Genomic DNA, 22,659 nt, shown 5'->3' with positions numbered 1-22,659 from the left:
TGGCGCAGTGGTTCAGAGTCCGCCTGCCGATGCAGGGGACATGGGTTCATGCCCCAGTCCAGGAAGATCCCACATGTCGCGGAGCGGCTAGGCCCGTGAGCCATGGCCGCTGAGCCTGCGCATCTGGAGCCTGTGCTCCGCAACGGGAGAGGCCACAACAGTCAGAGGCCCGCAAACCACAAAAAAAAAAAAAAAAAAAACCCTAACATTCTAAAAGTTAAACACAACTAAAACCACAAGCGGGAAAGCACACGTGCACAGGCCTGCCCTTCCCCCAGTTTTCCCATGCATCCAGCATTTCAGAAGTTCCCCCAGGACAAATTTCCAGAGGAGCGAGCACCTCAGGAAGGAAAATGAGGCCAATGCAGCCCCACAGACACATGAAGGCGTCGTGTTTCTCCTCCAAAGGAGGACATGCTGAGACAGTTCGAGCTGCTGGCTGAAGGGGGTCTTCATTCACCTAAACCCTGCAACAGTCCTAAGGCGGGAACGGTTCCTACCCCCACTGCACAGAGAGATGAGTCAAGTGGGGAAGGACATCGGCTGGGTGGGGAGAAGGTGAGGCCTGAGGGCAGAGAGCTGGGAGACAGGAGGACCCTGAGGCTGGGCTGGGGGGAGGAAGGTGACTGACGGGTCGTGTGGCTGGAGCTGGGCAGCGACAGGGAAAAGTGGGAGGGAAAGTCAGGGAAGAAACAGGGGGAGCCGACCTTGCGGGTCACACGGCCACAGTTGAGGACTCCAGTTTTGACTCTGGGTGAAATGGGAAGTCTTTAAGGTGTTCTGAGCAGAAGAGTGACCTAACAGACTCCAGTTTTCAAAGGAACTGAGAAGCACTGTTTTCCTCCTCGGCGGGGTTACCTGAGACTGCCGCCTCGGGCTGCAGACCCGAGAAAGCCCCTCCTTACAGCTCTCCTTAAAGCTGCTCCCCTGGGCAACTCCGACTCGCCCTCGCCCCAAGCCCCAGAAGCTGCCTCTCCCGGAACTGTCAGTATCTGAGAAGGGCAGCAGCACGGAACAGAGAAGAGGAAAGCTGCTTCCAAAATCCCTTCTCTTACCTGCTTCCTAAGATACACGCATTCACGCATATCAGCCCGACTCTTACCTCCTCAGACAGAATACCCAAAGACTCAGATCAGAGCTGGGCTCTAGTGTGAAAAGTAGGTGAATAGTAACTTCCGGTTTTTATTCTAATAGGACCTGCAGTTACCAGCCCTGCAAACCTGTGTCTTTCCACAGGATTTTAGGGGGAGTAAGTGGTGCACTACGGTCCACCTAAAACAAAACAAAACCCCTGTCTAGTTAATAGTAGTCAGAGCCCTTAGAAAACTGCAAAGGTGCTATAAATCTTCTGGACGAAGAAAACGATTTTAAATGAGGCAATGAGGCAACCTTCTGACCACAGTGGAAAGGAAGCAGGCAGGACAGTCTCTGGGCTCCTCAGGACAAGGGACCCTGACGGCTGTTTAGCTTCAAGTTCCAGGCACTGAAGAGGCATCAGAAAACATTTCCAAGGGACCTGAAATTTGGTTTTCACTTACTTATCCCTAAATGAACACAGAATGTGACTAAAAATGGGGGGACAGGAGGTGGAGAGAGGTGGAGGGGAGAAATTTAAACTCAATTCTCAACATCAAAAAGAATATACATTCTCACTCACTCTTTTGAACCCGAAGGTTAAAAAATTTTTTTTCCCTAACGCTTACTATCTAAAGAACATTAGAATTAAAATACTGGGAATCGTTTTTCCACTAATGGCTAAAAACATCTGATTCTATGCGTCTGAATCAGCGGTAGGGAAGGCTAGATGCATGTCAGAATCTCATGAAAGCTTCTGGTTGTGGGACTATCAGAATCAATCTCTAGCAGGGTTGCCCAGGCAAGGTTTTTTTTTTTCCCTTTTTAAATCTCCCCCAGGTGAAACTGATAGGTGATCAATTGAGAACCACCAATTTAAATCTTACCATACCACTAGTACAGTAAGTTATACTTTTCAAAACAGAGTCACCACATACTTCATTTGATCTCAGCCTTATCACACAGTGAGAACAATAAGTACCGTGGCTAAAAATGCAATAGGGAAAACATCAAAAACACGCCAATCGTTTCTATCATATTTTTCAGATGTCTCACTGAGAAATCAATGGCTGTGTCAGCCTGAAAAACCCATCTATAGGGTACCTATAGATTATACCACCTCTAACACTTCATGCTCAAATATTAAATTCAATAACAGCTTATTTATAAAACCCAAAAGATTTTACTCGAGGCACTGCTACCTGCTTCTCAAATACTTGATGATGCAACGTTCACATTGTAAAGCCAGCACATTGTGAAGACAGAACTAATACCAGGTCAAGTGCTTTTATTTAGTGTTCATGCCAGATCAATTTTTAATTGTGATTTCTGAAATAATTTTCATTTCTCATAGGCATGTGAATCTTCAGGAAGTTTAAGGAAGGATTTCCATTTTTTCTTTTGGTTTTACGACAAGTGATGGCACTTTGCTTTGTAAAAGGTACCTGTCAGAGCATACGAGCCTGCATTTGGCAGCTGGGTTGTGGAAGGTGTGTGCCACACTTCTAGGGATATGTTTTTCAGTTCTCAGCAACCAAATGCTACCCGTGCGACTAGGCCTAAGCCCCAGGCTGCAATGCAGCTCATACTGGGCACACTTACACAAGCAGGTTCTGTGTTTCCTTTTTTAGTTTTCCAAGGTTTCTGCCCTGGGCCTGGATATGGGCCTCGTTTAACAAGCATGAGTGTATAAAGCCTAAAGTTCCTCTTTAGCCCTTGGCACGACAGTGATCAATTAATTAGGAGATAACAGGTAACATCATCCCTCCGCTGAAGTGTAGAGACCAGATCCGCCTTGCTCAGTGCTGTATCCTGGGCCCCTGGCATGGACTAAGCATGCCATAAACACGTGCTCAGGAGAGGGAGGGAAGGCAGGGGAGGGACTGGATGGAAGCAAGCCTGGTTTTCACCTTGGTCAGAACAGCAAACAGTTGATGATTGCAAAGCTGAGAAGGACAGAGAAAACCTCGATGAACAGCACTCGGTCTGTTACTCACATGGCAGCGTCACCTACAGCAGGATGTGCTCAGGCCAGAGAAGTGTTCCAAGGCCATGCCCACTCCCATATGCAAATAAAACAAACAAGGTGCTACTTTAAAGCAGACCAAACTTCCTTACCTACGCACAGAAGAGGCTCAGATCATCCCTTAAAAATATATAATCCCAAACTCCACACCTGGGCCTAATACTTTGACACAAGCCTAAGGTCTTCTAACCTAGGACTCATCAGGACCATATGTCTAAATGACAAATAGTAGAAGAATAAGTAATATAAAATTTAGCCAGATTCTGACTCTGGGAAGAAAAGGTCCAAGTCAGAAAATACTGAAACATTACAAAGACATCTGGATCTAATAAACAACTGAGAAAAATGAAACTGTACACACTGAGAGTTGGTGTAGCTTGGGAAGGACTGTAAAAGCAAGTACACAAGCAGCTTATCGGAAATAAAAGCAAGGAATTATCAGTTCATAGTCTGGGCTATAATGGCAGATCTACGTTAATCAAAGAGAAAATTTCCGATTTGCTTACATCTTTTTGGATTATTTCAAAGCTCTATCACAAAGTTTAGGTTAGGTTGCACTATCTGTATAGGGAGGAGGAATCCTTTTAAATCACAGGACTAGAGCAGAGCGAGGAATAGCTGCCATAAGCGCATTAAATGTGGCCTCCAGTTTAACTTCAGCTCTTGGCTTAAATACACCAAGATTTCCCAAATATTATACAAAATATAATTAGCATATATATTTTTTAACATCTTTATTGGAGTATAACTGCTTTACAATGGTGTGTTAGTTTCTGCTGTATAACAAAATGAATCAGCTATGCACATACATATATCCCCATATCTCCTCCCTCTTGCGTTTCCCTCCCACCCTCCCTATCTCACCCCTCTAGGTGGTCACAAAGCACGGAGCTGATCTCCCTGTGCTATGCAGCTGTTCCCCACTAGCTATCTATTTTACATTTGGTAGTGTATATATGTCCATGCCACTCTCTCACTTCATCCCAGCTTCCCCTTCCCCCGGCCCGTGTCCTCAAGTCCATTCTCTACATCTGCGTCTTTATTCCTGTCCTGCCCCTAGGTTTATCAGAACCATTTTTTTTTTAAGATTCCATATATATGTGTTAGCATATGGTATTTGCTTTTTTCTCCTGACTTACTTCACTCTGTATGACAAGACTCTAGGTCCATCCACCTCACTACAAATAACTCAATTTCGTTTCTTTTTATGGCTGAGTAATATTCCACTGTATATATGTGCCACATCTTCTTTATCGGTGGTTAGGAATCTGCCTGCCAATGCAGGGACACAGGTTCAAGCCCGGGTCCGGGAAGATCCCACATGCCGCGGAGCAACTAAGCCCATGCGCCACAACTACTGAGCCTGCGCTCTAGAGCCCGCAAGCCACAACTACTGAGCCCACATGCTACAACTACTGAAGCCCACGCGCCTAGAGCCTGTGCTCCACAAGAAAAGCCACCGCAATAAGAAGCCCGCGCACCACAACGAAGAGCAGCCCCCGCTCACCGCAACTAGAGAAAGCCCGTGGGCAGCAACGAGGACCCAACGCAGCCAAAAATAAATAAATTTATTTTTTAAAAAAATGAACACAATTCTAAGATGTGTCTATAGACTTCATCAGATCTTAAGGCATTACTGAACCAGAAAAAGCTAAGAATCATTGCTCTAAAATAAATGCAAGTACATATTTTTAACATGGTGAAGGTTAAATGCTCTCACCTCAGTGGACATAGGATAATTTCTGGCTGATTATCTAGTTTTACAATTGTTTTTATTTTAAAAATACAATATAAAAATACATTTGTTAGCATGTACCTGAACACTGAAAAAATGCAGTGTGTTTCTATCATGGCGACCTTCATTCCCAGACCATAATCAGGCATTACTGTTAAACATAAAGTAAAAACAACCCCTACACAACATCTCAGGAACATGTACATTGGAATGTTTTTGTTTTTTTAATTTATTTTATTTTTGGCTGTGTTGGGTCATCATTGCTGCCCACAGGCTTTCTCTAGTTGCGGCAAGCGGGGGCTACTCTTCGTTGCAGTGCGCGGGCTTCTCATTGCAGTGGCTTCTCTTGTTGTGGAGCACGGGCTCTAGGCGCACAGGCTTCAGCAGTTGTGGCATGTGGGTTCAGGAGCTGTGGCTCACAGGCTCTAGAGCACAGGTTCAGTAGTTGTAGTGCACGGGCTTAGCTGCTCCACGGCATGCGGGATCTTCCCGGACCAGGGATCGAACCTGTGTTCCCTGCATTGGCAGGCAGATTCTTAACCACTGTGCCACCAGGGAAGCCCTACATTGGAATACTTGTCTTCTAAGCAATGAATAATATGTATTTTTTAACTTTTTATCTTGAAATAATTATAGATTCACAAGAGTCGCCAAAAAAAAAAAAAGTACAGGGAAGTCCCATGTACTCTTTACCCAGTTTCCCTGGCGGCAACACCTTACTTAACTATAGCACAGTATCATATAGGAAACTGACGTTGGTTCAGTCCACAGAGCTTATTCGGATTTCATTGTTTTACATGCCCTCATTGGTGTGTAGCTTCCATGCAATTTTATTACGTGTGTAGATTCATGTAACGACAACAGATACAGAAGTGCTCCATCACAACAAGGTTCCTTCATGCTATCCCTTTATAACTACACCACTCACTACCATCTCTAGCCCGTGGCAACCACCAATCTGTTCTCCACCTTTACAAGTTTGTTATTTCAAGAGAGTTATAAATGGAATTATGCAGTACATAAGCTTTTGAGATTGGCTTTTTTCACTCAGCATAATTAAGATCCACCCAAGTTGTTGTATCAATAGTTTGTTCCTTTTTATTGCTGCATAGTATTCCAGGGCAATCTGGCTTGTTTCCAGTTTGGGGCTATTACAAATAAAGCTGCTATGAACATCCACATACAGGTTTTCATGGGAAAATAAACATGCAGGAGGGCAACTGCAGGGTCGTATGGGAAGTACGTATTTAGTTTTATAAGAAACTGCGAAACTATTTTCCAGAGTAGTACAGTAGTGACTCCTCTCTTGTTATTCTTTTTCATAATTGTTTTAGCTCTTCTAGGTCCTTGGCCTTTCCATGCAAATTTTAAAATAATGTTGTCTATGTCTTCAAAAACTTTGCAGGGCTTTTGACAGGAACTGCATTAAATCTATGGATCAACTTGAGAAGAAGTGACATGTGTACTATGTTCCAATTCATGAATATGATTTGTCTCTCCATTCATTTAAGTCTCCTCTAATTTCCTTCATTAGCATTTTGCATTTTTCAGCATAAATTATTTTGTTATGTTTTGTTAGATGTATACATTTTCTTTCGCATGATTGTAAATATTATTGTGTTTTTAATTTCAGTCTCCAGATGTCTGTTAATATATACAGATGCAATTGATTTTTATGTGTTGATCTTATATCCTGTGATCCTGCTGAATTCACTTACTGTTTCTAGGAATTTTTCTGTAGATAGATACCTTGAGATTTTCAACGTAGGCAATCATGTCATCTGCAGATTGAGATAGTTTTATTTCCTCCTTTACAATCTGTATGCCTTTCAGTACTATGCCAAATAAGAGTGGTGAGTGTACATCCTTGCCTTGTTTCCAAACTTAGGATGAAAGCATTCAGTCTTTCACCATTAAGTATGATGTTAGCCGTAGGTTTTTGTAGATGCTCTTTATGAAGTTGAGAATGTTCCCCTCTATTCCTAGTTTACTGAGAGCCAGCAAAGAGTAATATTTTAATGTAGGAAAAATAACAGATTTATAAAAAGAACTCTAGCTTGCTGCATACTCATATGCATGAGGACACTTCTCATAACTCCATAAATGAATAATATCCATTAAATGCTGAACTGTAAGTTGGATACAGATTTTCTGTTTACATCCCAAAAAGCTTATACACACTGAGTCTAAATCCAGATCTTTGCACTGTATTAATATAGAGCCATGTTTTATATAATTTAGCTTTCAATGATATCTCCTGCATATTAATTCAGCAAATAATAAACTAATGAAGAGACTGACTATTTCATCTTTGAAACAGTTTGTCTATAAACTAGGAAGCATCTAATACAGGGGTTTTCAGTTCCAGAGCTGTAACATCCCAGGAAGCGTCTGACTCTCAAGTGAGATGACAAAGTTTTCAATACCAAATTTAGTTCATTTTAACTTGAAAATAAACTTTAAAAATTTAGTGAAGTAGAAAGACATAAACAATTGCAGGGTTTTACAACAACTGAAAAGTTCTGTCCACAATCTAAGAAACAGTTTTCCCATTTTAGAGTTTCTATAATGAAGAAACCTTTAAAGCATACTTTAGTTTTGTTTTTTAAAGCAGAGTAAGGTCTTTTCCAATACTTCTTTGAAAAAAAGAAACCCTCATCTGCCCAGAAATTCACCTGGAGGCTGAATTTCTGGAGGCCCCTACAGGGCCAGCAGCAAGGTCCCCAACAGTTTCAGCAGAGCCTGAGCTCTCCAGAGCAACATCATGACGTGTGCATGACTCCAACAGGGACAGGTCCATCCCCTGCCTGACCTTCCATCATCTAAACTGATGTAATTAGCAGTGACAATGGGTTTTCCACCCTGTACACTGCTGCACTGCAATCTCTACCACAGGAATTCCAAAGACTGTGATGAGATGCCAGGATTTTTCACAGAGATCATTTTCTATCTTTCCTTTCTAACCAGGTGAAGTCAACTTAATATACATTCTTGAAAGCCAACACAGGCAACTGGAATCAACAGCTCACTGAGCAAGATCTAGCTCTCCTTCTCCCCCCAAATCCCTAGATCTGATCGCAAAGGTAGATGGCACATGGGATCAGACTGAAAGATGAAACCAGCTGGTAGGAGCGTCTGTGGTGCTCCTTTCTAGAAGACACAGTCTGGAAACAGGAAGAAATTGCACCAAGACAACCATTAGAAGGATGAATCAATATCTCTCACCCTGTAACTCACCCAGCATGAACAAGCAGGTATTTGTTCTCGGTGGGAGGAGTGAATGTGGGCACCAGGGGCAGAGGTGTACTGACAGTCTGTCAAATAGTAAGACCAGACACCAGGCCACACTCTGCTCCTCTCCCACATACACTGGAGGCTACTCAGACATTATATTCACAGACAGACTATTAGGGAATCTCAGAAAGAGAGATAAACACACAACTAACAATCCCCAAGCACCTACGAAACATGGGCAGCATGAGAGAGGAACCAAGTGCATCAAACAGAAGAATTAATACCCAAGAAAAATCATTTAATGGAGCATTTCCAGAAGTGTGAAGCTATGCTTCACAGGATAAATGAAATGTATAGCCCAACAAAGAAAATAAAATTAAATTCACATCAGACTTCACCCTGGCAACTTTAGAAACAAAAGGTGACAGGAAAATATCTTCAAAGTTGGGAAGAAAATGATTCTCAATATGTATTTCTATACGCAGCCAAAGTACAATTCAAATGTGATGACATTTTTAGACAAAGACTTGACAAACTTCTCACAAATCATCTCTAAAAAATTACAAACAAAACAAAAATAATCTAAGTGAAAGACAGAAAGGTGAAGACTCAGGGGTAAACCAAGAAATCAGTAAAATTAAGTCCAAAATTAAATATTTTTATAAATAAATAAAAGCAAATAAAAAATCTTTTACTCAAAGGAAAGTGAAAGCAAACTATAGTTGTTTGCATGGTAGAGGGAATGATACAAATATCAATTAACTCCAGACATTAAGAGTAGACACTAATACAAAGAAACGGATTGCACATCTTGCAAACCACTGAAGGAGGAGCAAAGAAAACTTGAATAACCCAACAAAATATGGAAAAAGGTAATAATAAGGCAAATGAAAAACACAAAATAAGACAGCACAAATAAGTCCAAACATTCCAGTCAAAACAAATATGAATGGATTAAATTCACCTATTAAAACTCTGACTCACAGATTACAGACACAAAATCCAGCTACATATTATTTAAGAAAGATAAATCTAAAACAAAATGACGAGTAGGATCGAAGGCAATAAGCAAATAAGTGCAGTTTCACATTGCTAAAAGCTATAGCCCACCATGTAAAATAAATTATATAAACGTTTATATACCTAACACAGCTTGAAAATAACATGTACTAAGCAAAAACTGACTAAAATACAAACTTCACAGATAAAAGTAGGAGACTAGCGTAATTCTCTCGAAAATAACAGATTAGAAAACATAATGACACAAAGGAACAAATTACATAATTAACAATCTTAATTATTTATAAAAATTCTGTACATACCAAAAATTTTAATCATACAGGGAATAATAACCAAAAATTACTATGTATTAAACCACATAGAAAATCTAAAAATATTCCCAAAGTAGAAACCAATGAGGCATATCTATTGACTGTAATGTACTAAAATTAGAAGTTAAAACCAAATGGTTAAAAGGAAAAATAAATGTATCCACTCTGAATTTTTAAAAAACAAAAAAACTAAACAAGAAACAAAGCAGAGGGCTTCCCTGGTGGCACAGTGGTTGCGAGTCCGCCTGCCGATGCAGGGGACACGGGTTTGTGCCCGGTCTGGGAAGATCCCACATGCCGCGGAGTGGCTGGGCCTGTGAGCCATGGCCGCTGAACCTGCGCGTCCGAAGCCTGTGCTCCACAATGGGAGAGGCCACACAGTGAGAGGCCCGCGTACCGCAAAAAAAAAAAAAAGCAGAGAAGATAAAGTTTAGCAATGAACAACAATGACTGCAGAGTGAAACCCCTGGGATGTTACCAGAGATGGAGGGAGAAGGCAACATACAGCCTTAGATGTAAATATTTTGTTAGAAATCAGCTTTCAATTCAAGATGCTAAAAAAGAAAACAAAAAGAAAACTCAAAGGTCCTAGAAAGAATTAATAAAAATGAAAGAAAAAGTAATGATATAGAAAACAAACAGTATAGTTAAATAAAATCAAAATCTGATTCTTTGAAAATAATAATAAAATACACAATTTCTGAACTAAGTTTCAATGTTGAGGACCAGTGTACTCAAAAAAATACTTACCTATAAAATTGAACCGAAGTTGTTTTATTTAGTAACATCTGATAATTTAATTAAATGACAGATTCTAATATTTATTCCCAACTAATTTTGCTAAATATCTGTGAAAAATCACTGATTTTGGCATAAAAAACTAATACTACATTAACAGAGAGATAACTTTCCATTTGTTTTTTAAAGCAATTCTGTAGTAAATTCAATCACACAATTACACAGAATGTATGGAAATAAATACAAATAAAGAAAATGAACTCCACCCAATTCTACTGCACCAACATAAGTTAACCATTTATCAGACTGGTGATTATCCTTCTAAACGATTTTCTTTTCCTTTTTAAAAACTTGTTTAAAGTTCTATTATGCAATATTTATGATATAAGGGGAGAAAAAAAGAATATTACAATGCACACCTGCATATTCACTACTCAACTTAGGAAATAAACATCGCCAATACAGAAACCCTCTAGATATGCCTGCCCCTTAGAAGTAACTATTTTGATATCATTGTGTTCTTCATACTTTACTGCATGTGCATGGACCCCTAAACAATATATCATACTGCTCTGTATGTTTTAAACTTTCATATAAATGTTATAATACTGTATGTATTCTGCACTCATTTTTTCACTTAAACAAGTTTGTGAACTCCAGCCATGCTGACATAGTTTATTAATTTTCACCAAGCTATAGTTTCACCATATGAATAATGAACAATTTATTCTCCTGCTGATGAACAGTCAATGCTGCTAAAAACATTCTTTGAAGATCTCTTGCGTACATAGGAAGCAGAACTGCTGGGTCTCAGGATGTGTACATCTTTAACTTTACCAGGTATTGACAAACTGTCATCTACAAAGTACAAGAGGTCCTGATGTTCTATAGTCTTATCTACACTTGGTTTTGTCGGACTTTAGTTTTTCTCAATGTGAAAAGTAAGAAAATATCTTATTGTGGTTTTAATTTGCCTTTCCCTGATTATTACTGAGGTTGAACATCCTTTTCATGTTGAGACATTTATGTTTCCTCTTCTGCATATTCTGGGCCTCATTTTCAGATTAGAGCCTCTCCACTAATCAAAAACCTCTGCCTCAAATATTCTAATGAAAGACTTTAGTGAAGCCTGGTTATCTGTAGTGTGCAGAAACCATTTTTAACCCTTTCTTTTCCAGAACACATAGTCTAACATGAAAAACAATGTCTTGGTGTACAGAGTATTCAGTGTAAGAGCAGCACTCTTCAATGTGTGTCTTTAATCTTCTATAACCTGCATTTTAAATGATCAAAATGCAAATGGAAGGCTCATATCTATGAAGTCTGATATCATGTGCATGTAATATTAGGGTACATTTTTCCAAGACTAAACCTAAAATTTTAAAAGCTGACCACACCTTCAGATTAACAAATCCTTAAAAATTGAAAGTAAATTCCTAAATGACCTTCAAAACAGATATGAACCCAAGGGGACAAAGTTGACACAAACTGAAAACCAATAAACCCTTCTACCACAACTAAATAACTCATGACAAGTGAGCGAGAGTGTGAAAATGTGCTGGAGTGAAGGGAGAGGGTCAGTGGGAATGCCAAATGCTACCACTATTCTGGAATCCACCACACAGCAGGCACTCTGTGTGTCAATTTCCTATTCTGTACAACGAGAGGGACAATAACCACCACACAGTCACTGTGAAAAGTAAACAAGATAACATACGATACCTGTATCTAATTCTATTTTATGGATGAGGAAATGAAGCAGAGAGAGGTCAAGTACACTGTTCAAGGTCACAATAAATGATTCCAATGCCCCAGTTCTTCACACTGCACTGTCATATTCACAGTACCTGTCTAATATGGGTCTCATGACTGTTAAAAAGTATTCACAGGAAGGAGATGACTAGAAGTTATCTCAGAAGACAGGAAAAGTACTCAGACCTTAAAAAAAATTAAAACGGGCAGATGAGAGGTTACCTTAGCAACTTACTCATTTTCCTTTGTGCTGACAAATACACTTTAGACATTAGCCATCTAAAAGGTAAAACAAACTCATCGCCAGCTTTAGAGAAACATGGCATTCGTGAAACCCAATCTGTTAACTAAGACCCATTTAACAGAAATTCTCTTAGAAGTTATTCTGATACCAACAACAACAGCTTTGACCAGCTACACTCTAGCCAGGAGAATTCAAGAGGACAGATACTGGAAGGTTACCTACCTACCGCAGGTGCATCATACTCATCACCAAGCAGAATTTCTGGTGCAGAATACGCAAGAGATCCACAGCTTGTAGTGAGCTTCTTCCCTGGTTGAAACTTGTTGCTGAAACCAAAGTCTGTCAACTTTACAAGACCCTGTTTTTCAAAGAAGACCACGTTCTCGGGTTTTAAGTCTCTGTGAACCACATGGAGTTTATGGCAATAAGATATGGCATGAACTATCTGAGCAAAGTACTTCTTGGCCAAGTCTTCATTAAGTCCCTCCTCGTGCTTCATTATGTAATCGAACATGTCTCCTCCATCCCCAAGTTCTAGAATAAGATATAGTTTGGTCTGGGTGTCAATAACTTCGTAAAGGCGTACAATGTTGGGATGCTGCACTAGTTTCATGCATCTCACTTCTTGGAAAAGATGACCAGTGGCTAGACTGTCCAATTTTGTCTTGTCAATAACTTTTACTGCCACTTTTTCACCTGTAAAGACATGCCTGGCAAGTTTAACCACTGCAAAATGACCTCGACCCAAGGTTTTATCCAGATCATACAATCCAGCAATCTTCCCATCATACCCTCGCTTGAATCCTGCCATGCTGGTCCAACGGAAGAAAAAATATTTAGACTGTTTAAAATGGATCTTCTCATATATCTGGTGAAAATAAGGAATTCATTTTCAATGTCGCCATGGACATCTACAAAAATAAGAGAAATAAAATTAAGTTTTCTGTGACTTTTCCTTTTATAGCTTCATTTTTCTTTAAATTTTAAGAGAAGCTTGAAATAAATATACTGAGACATAAAATGAGTCAAGGGCATTTATAACAACCTATTTACATATTTAGGATTTACTTTATAAAGGCTGATAATTTAGATACCATTTCATTTTGCAAACTGATAAAAAGTTAGTTTGTTGAAACAATTTTTTGGTGATGTCAGAAATAAGAAAACTGGCAAGTTTGATAAGATGTGTTTGAAAAGAATATTTTCCAAAAGTAATTTCTATTACTATCTTAAAAAAGAAGTCAGGGATTGACAAGAAAGGGAAAACACAAAAGAATATACACTTGGACAGAAACCAACAACTTTTTCCTATTATTCCAAATTAGCACTATTTCCTTTAAAATCTCTTCAATAAAGGCTTCTCTAACTCTCCCAGGTGGTATTACCTTGCCTTCTCTTCTCTGCATCTCCAAAGCACCATGGGACACCTCCACCCCAGGCGGTCTTATTCTATAGGTTTTTGTATACACCACCTTTATCCTGAGACTGCAAGGTTCCTGAGGGGTCTATGGTTCTATCAATATTTTTTACTTCTACCCTCCCCTAATGCCTAGAACAGTGTTTTACATACAGCAGGTAATTAAAATTTTGTTAAATTTTGAAATGCAACTTTTTTTCAAAATGTTTACAAGGCAATGGTTTGCTCTTGCATCACTAGCGCTTAGAACAGTAAGTGGCACACAGTAGGTGCTTATTATTTGCTGACTGACTGATACTCACTCTTCGTGCTTATCAGTTATGCTTATCTTTATTACGGTTTTCCAACTCTCAAACAAAACCTACTATGATCTGCTTATATTTCAAGAACAGACAAGCATGCATTTAAACCATTTAACTGTTAAAGACCATTTGGCTTTAAAGACCTCATTTCATATGGAATTTAAAATTCTCATCCTTTATAGTGTAAACCTTAAAATATAGAAATAGGTTCTTATAAATGACCCTGACTCAGAAAAATTTTTAAATGTATATAATTATACAAGTTAAGACATCACTTTAAATCTCATAGACTGAACTCCCACTATTATTTTTTCTGATCAAAACTTAGTAGAATTAAATAACAAAATCCAATGAAAAATACAGCCATCTCCCAAGACTAGATCTTTCCTATTAGTGCACATTCATCCCTTCAGTGAAGCCTTTTCTAATGCTCCTGGTGTACAGTTTCACATTTTCAGTTGCTTTTTGTTAAGAACAGTACTTACAGCATTTACTCCACTTTGGTGAAAATATCCCAAAAAACTAAATTGTACATAAAATAAGGTAGTTTTTCTTTTTAAGCACTAGCATTAAATATCTTTAAATCTCATTTTTGCTTAAAAGAACAGAAGAAAAGCTAACATTTACTGAAGACCTACTATATGTATTTGTACAAAATGAATCAAATTGGATTGTGTCATTGGATCTTAACAATCCTAAGAGGTCAGTATTATTTCCATTTTATAGCCAAAAAACACTTGTGTTCCAGGTACATGCTAAAGCTAAGGTTCAAACTGAATTCTTATTTCAAAGCATACACCTCTTATAAACATTTGGCCACTCTTAACAATATTATAGTTAGGATAATAATATCTTAAGAGTTAAAATACTATAAAAGAGGCATAGTCATTCTCCCATGCAAACTGAAATGATCTGAAGCACATATCTGCGGCCCCCTCAAGCTTTTCTGTAATTGTAAATTACCCTCAGAGTAATTCTAAGTGATTTTTTTAATTGTAAATTGCCCTCAGAGATAGGATTATTAGTCTCATTTTGAGGCACAAAAATAATGAGTAACTTGGCCTAGGCTATAGGGCCAGTGTGTAAAAGAGGTGGGATTTGAACCCAAGGCTATCTTGACACCAAAATCTGTGCTTTTAACCACTATGCTACACTGTTTCTGCATTAATTTCAGAAACAAAATCCTATTAAGATTTTTTAAAATAAGAAACCCATACTATCTATGTACAGGTGCTGGAGAAAAAGCAAATTTCTTCTATACTATGTATTATCCTTGTCATCTGAGCTAATAATTTTTGTAAGATTAACAGGAAAATCCAAGTGGAAAAGTCTTGCTTTATTTGGACAGTAGTTCCCCAAAAGAAAGTTTAATTCAGGCATGTCTAATTTTCAAATATAGAAACTCTAAGCTAACTCCAGGGGGCAGAAAACTATCTTTAAATCTTTAACTTCAATTAATTATAATGGCGGTAATTACTCTTAAAATTCTACCCAAGTCTATGTTTCTATTGTATGAGTTTGCAAATGCAACTTTCGCTTTCAAAGCAAACTTCTTCAGGCTGCCCCCAAGTTACCTAATATTTTTTTTTCATCTATCACTTTAGTTTAGATGTATTCTACAGTGGCATATAAATCAGACTTTACAAGTAAATCTGAGATTGTCTGAATTTTAACTTAATTCATTTTTTTACAGATTTTTATTACAAAAGTAATAAATGAATATACAGATGAGGGAAAAAGTCTTTTTTCAGGGTCTTAAACACCCAGAGATAATCACTATTCACACACTGTCATTTCTCCTCCTAGTACTGTGTTAGCAAAAGGGCACAATGAAATAATTTTTAATCTACTAGCAAGTTCAAAGGGAAGAATCTTATAGGGTCCTTTTTTAAAATTTTATTTATTTATTTTTGGCTGAGTTGGGTCTTTGTTGCTGTGCACAGGCTTTCTCTAGTTGTGGCGAGTGGGGGCTACTCTTCGTTGCGGTGTGCAGGCTTCTCACTGCAGTGGCTTCTCGTTGCAAAGCACAGGCTCTAGGCGTGTGGGCTTCAGTAGTTGCAGCACGTGGGCTCAGTAGTTGTGGCTCACGGGCTCTAGAGCACAGGCTCAGTAGTTGTGGCACACGGGCTTAGTTGCTCCGCGGCATGTGGGATCTTCCCGGACCAGGGCTCGAACCCGTGTTCCCTGCATTGGCAGGCGGATTCTTAACCACTGCACCACCAGGGAAGCCCTAGGGTCTCTTCTTAATGACAAGACTACCCTGTAATGAAATGATACTCTCACTATCAAAGAATTTACTTTTTTTGGTACTTTTCTGGGTACACATATCCCTTGCTCACTGCCTATGAAACTACAATTGTATACCTCAAAACAGGAAGTTACGTATAACTGAAAGTTGGGAGGAAAAATATCCTTGTTATTGAACATCTTTTTGAATACACTGTTTAACCCTCCTATCGAGTATATTTTGAGTTAGCACAGGAAATAATTAAATCATTTTTTGATCTTGGAGGATCTTGCAGTGCCTGAAAATCATTTTGAACACCAATGGAAAATGTTAAGATGTGGGTTATATAAAGCAAAGGTGACTCTGCACCAGCTCCAAGACATACCCTGCCAACTGCATACTGAATAATCCTTGTTATTACTGTGTTTCGTTAGGTGCTTCTTTCTCCTAAAAGAAAACACAAAAAAGATTTTAGTTTAGTTCTACTTAACTTTGCTTAAAGTTAAAATATAAACCCTCAGGCTGGATCCAGACGAACATATAAAAATGGTAAATTTGTCTTCCATGACCCAGTCTCCCATTTTCTCTCCTCTATGAATTGCAACCCGTTCAAGGAATCTTTAATCAACAGGAATGTCACAGTGAACAGATACATGGAGACTCGTCCAGGTAGGCAGGTCAGAAGGATTACTGCACTGGTAGAAGGAGGAAATTATAATAACGAACAACAGTAAAGTCACCATTTTTAAATGCCTCTTGGGTAACGAGCACGAATCCGCATTGCACCGAATCCTCACTGCACCGAATCCTCACTAGGAGCCTGCAAGGTAGGTACAAGGAGGCTCAACCTGCCCTGTAAGCAGCAGTCTGCAGCTCCTAGCCTGCTCAGCCTGGCTTGGGAGCCCCACTTGCCTGCAGGATGCCCTCTGGCCTCATGAAACCCCCACTCCAACAGCCAAGGAGGGCAACCTTCCCAACACACCATCCTCTAGCAGGGCAGCAGAAATCAACACAAGCACCAGAGAACACACAACACAAAACACCTTTGCATGGAGGCTTTCCATCTGATAGTAAAAAAGAAACTTTATGAACAAAGAGAACGTGAGAGGATCACTGATATCTAAGTTCATGGCACAGTGAGGGAATACTGACTGACTGAGGCAGCCTTGCAGGCCTTTCCTCAACGCTGAAATATCAAAGTTCCAAACATTCAAACTACGCCAAGGCACTTTACACAATACACCACACAGGTGAGTTCGTCCAGGTAAGCATTAAACTCAAGTTCACAGGAGCTTGGGGGAAAGGGAGTACAAAGAGGTGGGGGAAAGCAGGAAAGGGAAAAGAAAGAAGGAAAGGTGGATGTGAAACCAAGTTTATTTCTGGGAATGAGGGGATGAAAAGAGATGGAGACACTGCTACCCCACAGACGAGGCCAGCAAAGCCGTGGGCACAGGCCCACTTCTAGTGAGAAGTGAACCCTGGGATGCCTACCTGGTCCTTCAGCTCCAAGTGGGATACAGTAGCTCCTCCCATTACCCATGCCTGCTTCTCTCTTTCCAACAGCCAGTTTCACCCACAGTCTCTCTGGCCAAGCAGTGCGATGGTCCCTCATGGCTGAGGACTGGTTCTGAAGGCCAATGACTGGATCTGAATCCCAGCTCACCAGCCACAAGTCACTGGACCTGAGCAAAACCTGATCTCTCTGTACCATCAGTTTCTTCATTAGAAAATGTCAGTAGCAAAAGCACCTCATAGATTGTGGTGAGGATTAATAAAGGTAGTGATTAAAATAAAGCCTGGCACAGAGTAAGCATTCAGTAAATACTAGCTACCACCACCACTATCATTGTTATACTGATGGTAATCTCCCCTACCCAAGCAGAAATTCTTTTAGTCTTCCACTCTACTTCAAGAGACTGAATTTACTGAGCTATCGTCTCTCTTCTGTTTTCAGAAATCTTCTCCTGCTTAGTTTCCTAAAATGTATTAACTTGGAAATGAGTGCTGATAAAGAAACTAATCTCTAGTTGGGTATCAAAGTCTGATGATTTTTCAATAAAGCATCCCACAAAAATCTAAGTATTTGCTTTTCAAATGATACTACGATGACATTCTATCAAGTCTATCCTTTTTAAAAGGACTAAATATTCCTTTATATTTTTCCTATCAAAGTAACATATTCTAATAGAAAATATGGAAAATACAAAATAGGAAGTAGAGAGAATAAAGAGGCATCCACAGTCCTATCACACAAGATCAGCACTATTAATGTTTTGGTGGTTTTTCTGCAAATGTTTATATACAGCTTCTTTATTTTGTTTTATAAAGGTGTGATCATTCTATATATAACTTTATATCTTGTATTCTGCTTTTTTCACTTGACCTATTATTTTCCTTTTAGTATTTCTGCTTCAATTATGAAAGAAACATCTATGCAGTGTAAGAAAAAAATACAATCAGAACATATATATTGGCAAAAAGAGAGGAAAGTTTTTTAAAATTATCCATCAGTCTATCCTCTGTGATTATCTCTGTTAACATTTCGGACACAGCCTTCCAAATTATTTTCTATGTATAATACATGCCAGACACAAAGGTTTTAATAAAATGGGATCACACACACATAAATTGGAGGGGTGGGGGGAGCAGTGTAACCATTTTCTAAGTACTTCTCTCCACAAAACAAGTAAAGCACCATAGATTAAAAACAGACAAACAAAAAACACCTATAATTTCATCTAGGATGACCTCTCTTCGGGTTTGAGTATATATTTTTTACACCTATGCTTCTTTACAAAGCTAAGATATTGTATATGAAGTCTTATGACTACTTTTTCCTCTACTATAGGATGAATATTTTTGCATGCACTAAGTTCTTCTAAATCACTATTTTTAATGACTGCATAGCTAAGATGACATCTTTTAAACCAGCAAAAGCACTAAATTAGGCCATTCTAAAGCAGTCTTCTTATTCAGCATGTGCTCACACATGCATATAGCTAGGCAGGACCTAAATGTAACAGGCCATCCAGGAGAGGGTGTTTATAATATGGAAATCCATGTTTGAGAAACAAGTACTAGTATGTGTTGCAAGAACACACCGATGTTCTCCCAGTTTACTAAAGAGAACAGAAGCAACTGAGGCGTGCGGGTGTGGCTGGAGAAGAGGAAGGAAGTGTGGGCGGCCCTACACACATTTTGCAAGCTGCTGAAAACAGTTGTAAAACCAGCCTCTGTTAAACCTACTGTCAAGTCGGAATTCACCCTGTTATTCTTGTCAAAATTCACTTCTGGCTTTTCACTGACATCTTCACCACTGCAGTGTGGTCTGTATATCAAACAAAGGTCTCCAACTCACACCTCTCCCTAGGAGAGGTGAGGAAGAGCACACGGAGCAAAGGTGGCTCCGTGTGGATACTCATTATCAACCAGTCCATGGCATGAGAAAGCCGGTCACACAAAAAGAGCCATGTGCAAAAATGAGGCTACTTCTATAGCCTCTCTACACTTCGGGATATTACAAATGCCCCCCCAAACCAGACCACGAATATTCAAATACACAAAAACCTCCCAAACAAATTACATGCTTGAAAAAGAGTATCTGTGCCAATACCCTCCCCCTCCCTCCAGTACATACAGCTAAAAGATGAGTTTTTATAAAGCCACGCTAAAACTGCATTTAAGCTTCTTATACATGGAAATTATCTGGTATCTTTTACAAACACCAAAAAAATGAACACTGTTACTCTTAATTAGGGAAAAAAAATGAACACTGTTACTCTTACTTAGGGGAAATATCGGACTAAACGTATGTTTAGAGAAAAGCCAACTTAAGTGAAGGAACTAACACACTCTCCATGAAAATTACTGCCCTGATCTAACTGCTAAAATTTCAAAGATACCTATAACAAAAATGGTACAGGCTGGAAAGAAGACAGTAGACTCAATCCTCCAGGAACATCAACAACCTCCAGATCAAGCTTATTTTTAAACACAACCCCAGTGGCAGTCACCACTGCTGCTCCTTTCATCCAAAGTAAACAACATTCCACATTTCTAGAACAGCACTCCTCCTCCTGGGTGTTAACAATATAAGCTATAAATCAAAGATGAAGAAACCAGGGAATTCCCTGGCGGTCCAGTGGTTAGGACTCTGCGCTTCCACTGCAGGGGGCGCGGGTTCAATCCCTGGTCAGGGAACTAAGAACCCACATGCAGCGGGGCACAGCCAAAAGAGAAATTAAAAAAAAAAAAAAGAAGAAGAAACCACAAACAGGTCAACACGTCCCAAGTTACGGAAGAATCCACAGTTCTTCACTGGATTGGCTGAATACTACTATGTGGGTATCAGGTAGTATCAGTCTGTAGCCACTGAATGGAATCAAGATGGAAACTACAAATTAGAAGATTTCAGTCAACCATTTATTGAGAAATGTCCCAATAGACAAAAATGTACCTCCAAATGTCTAATAAAGTATTTTTCAAGGGAAGGTAACTGCCTATTGAAGTATGTTCTGCAAGTTCTCTTCGAGGTAGTCAATTTTAATGGACTCAGGGCCACTGAGGTAACCAGGAATGCCAGGCTGAAAAGCCTGCTCCAGTCTCTTGAGGCAGTGACTGGGTTGCCAACACAGATCTATCACTTAAAGTGCTGGTTTAAGTCATCTTTATTTCCTCTAAGTAAACAAGCTATATTCCAGGACACATCAAGGAATTTTTGAATGAATTCAGGAGTCAGGCAATCCATTAACTGATGGAAAGCAGCAGTTAGTATTTGTAGAAAAAAAAATCCAAGCCACAAAACCTGGAGCAGCAGCACAGATAATAAGTTCAAATTCCTAAACAGAATTGCCTCTCATTAAAGTGATGAAAAATGTTAATAAGCAGGCTTCCCTGGTGACGCAGTGGTTGAGAGTCCGCCTGCCAATGCAGGGGACACGGGTTCGTGCCCCGGTCCGGGAAGATCCCACATGCCGCGGAGCGGCTGGGCCCGTGAGCCATGGCCGCTGAGCCTGTGCTCCGCAACGGGAGAGGCCACAACAGTGAGAAGCCCGCGTACCGCCAAAAAAAAAAAAAAAAAAGTTAATAAGCATGTCACCACTTCTACCTGATGGTAAAGTGAGATTTAAAAAATTAGTATGGTGACAGCCCTGGTATAAAGTGTCCACATAATAAATAATGACCTAAGCACAAGTTGGTATGTAGAAATTACTCCAAAGTAAATAAAGCCAACCCACAATTACTCCTTTGCCAGGAAAACAGAATATAAATTGGAAGTTATGGAGAATTTAAAAACTTAATAATCTAAATCTCTCTTCCAAAGCTTTCATTAATACTGTCAAAACTCACTTTAACTCCCTATCGTCTTTTCATCCCCCGCACTGATATTGTGACAAAGATGGTCATGAAAAAGTGGTCAAAAAAGAATGCTGGAAAAGAAGAAAAATTGATCCATTAACAAAAATACTGGCACCTAACGTTTCATTGACTTTGACTTAAAAGGCAGAATCATTTGGGGATTCTCTCACACTACTGGGACTGCAAATTACCTTTCTGAAAAGCAATTTGGCAATACCTGTATCAAGAGCCTTAAAATAATTAATACCCTCGATTTAATAATCTTACTACTAGATTTATGTCTTAAAGAAATAAAGACATGAACAAATATTTATATTCAACAATGTTCAGTGATATTCATATATGAGAGAAAAAAAAAATCAGGGACTTTCCTGGCTGTCCAGTGGTTAAGACTCCACGCCCTACTGCAGGGGGTATGGGTTCGAATCCTGGTCAGGGAACTAAAACCCCACATGCCGCATGGTGTGGCCAAAAAAAAAAAAAGTATATCTATCTATCTATCTCAGAAATAACCGAAAGGTCTACAATAAGGAAATGGTATACCCAACGTTAACACTATGCTGCTATATTTTTAAGCTATTTAATCTCATGGGAAATTGTCACAATAAAATATTAAGTAAAAAAATTCACATACCAAATTTCATGGCCATAGGATCCCAATTTCTTTAAAAGCATATGATTTGTCTGCATATATACTAAAAATACCAAAATGTTAATTGGTAAAATTGTAGTTTTCTGGGGCTTCCCTGGTGGCGCAGTGGTTGAGAGTCTGCCTGCTGATGCAGGGGACACGGGTTTGTGCCCCGGTCCGGGAAGATCCCACATGCCGCGGAGCGGCTGGGCCCGTGAGCCATGGCCGCTGAGCTTGCGCATCCGGAGCCTGTGCTCCGCAATGGGAGAGGCCGCAACAGTGAGAGGCCCGTGTACCGCAAAAAAAAAAAAAAATTGTAGTTTTCTTTCTCTTTATGCTTTTCTGTTCTTTTCAAATTTTTCACAGCAGATGTGTGCTACTTTTTAATCTAGGAAAGGCAGACGTTATTAAAATTTTGAATTTCTGTACATAATTATTCATTCAATTCACTTTTCCATTGAGATTTATAAAGTAAACCAATTTCCCTGAAAATATACATACATATTTATGTAATCTTAACAAACAAGACATATTCAATGAAATATTCTACCACCCTTGAGGGACAAAGTATGCAATTTCTTCAGGCTGAG

General features: G+C 39.3%; 1 protein-coding gene across 7 annotated transcripts in view; it reads right to left on the bottom strand.

Annotated features, from left to right (window-relative positions):
* SNRK (SNF related kinase) overlaps positions 1 to 22,659 on the bottom strand; it is a 134,860-nt gene that overhangs the window by 32,742 nt on the left and 79,459 nt on the right. For 6 of the 7 annotated variants that reach the window (XM_060162284.1, XM_060162286.1, XM_060162282.1 and 3 more), the window contains 3 exons: positions 16,466 to 16,527; positions 12,926 to 13,045; positions 12,357 to 12,830 (listed from right to left, as the gene is read on the bottom strand). In XM_060162284.1, the coding sequence (XP_060018267.1) occupies positions 12,357 to 12,830; positions 12,926 to 12,998 (547 nt within the window). In that variant the 5' untranslated portion in view covers positions 12,999 to 13,045; positions 16,466 to 16,527. Of the gene's footprint in view, positions 1 to 12,356; positions 13,046 to 16,465; positions 16,528 to 22,659 lie in introns of all 7 variants that reach the window. The other variant, XM_060162281.1, reaches the window with a different exon arrangement.

Source organism: Lagenorhynchus albirostris, chromosome 10, assembly GCF_949774975.1.
Source record: "Lagenorhynchus albirostris chromosome 10, mLagAlb1.1, whole genome shotgun sequence".
In the NCBI taxonomy this organism is placed as follows: domain Eukaryota; kingdom Metazoa; phylum Chordata; class Mammalia; order Artiodactyla; family Delphinidae; genus Lagenorhynchus; species Lagenorhynchus albirostris.
The sequence above is the reverse complement of the archived record's forward strand: the minus strand, read 5'-3'. Positions and strand labels throughout refer to the sequence as shown.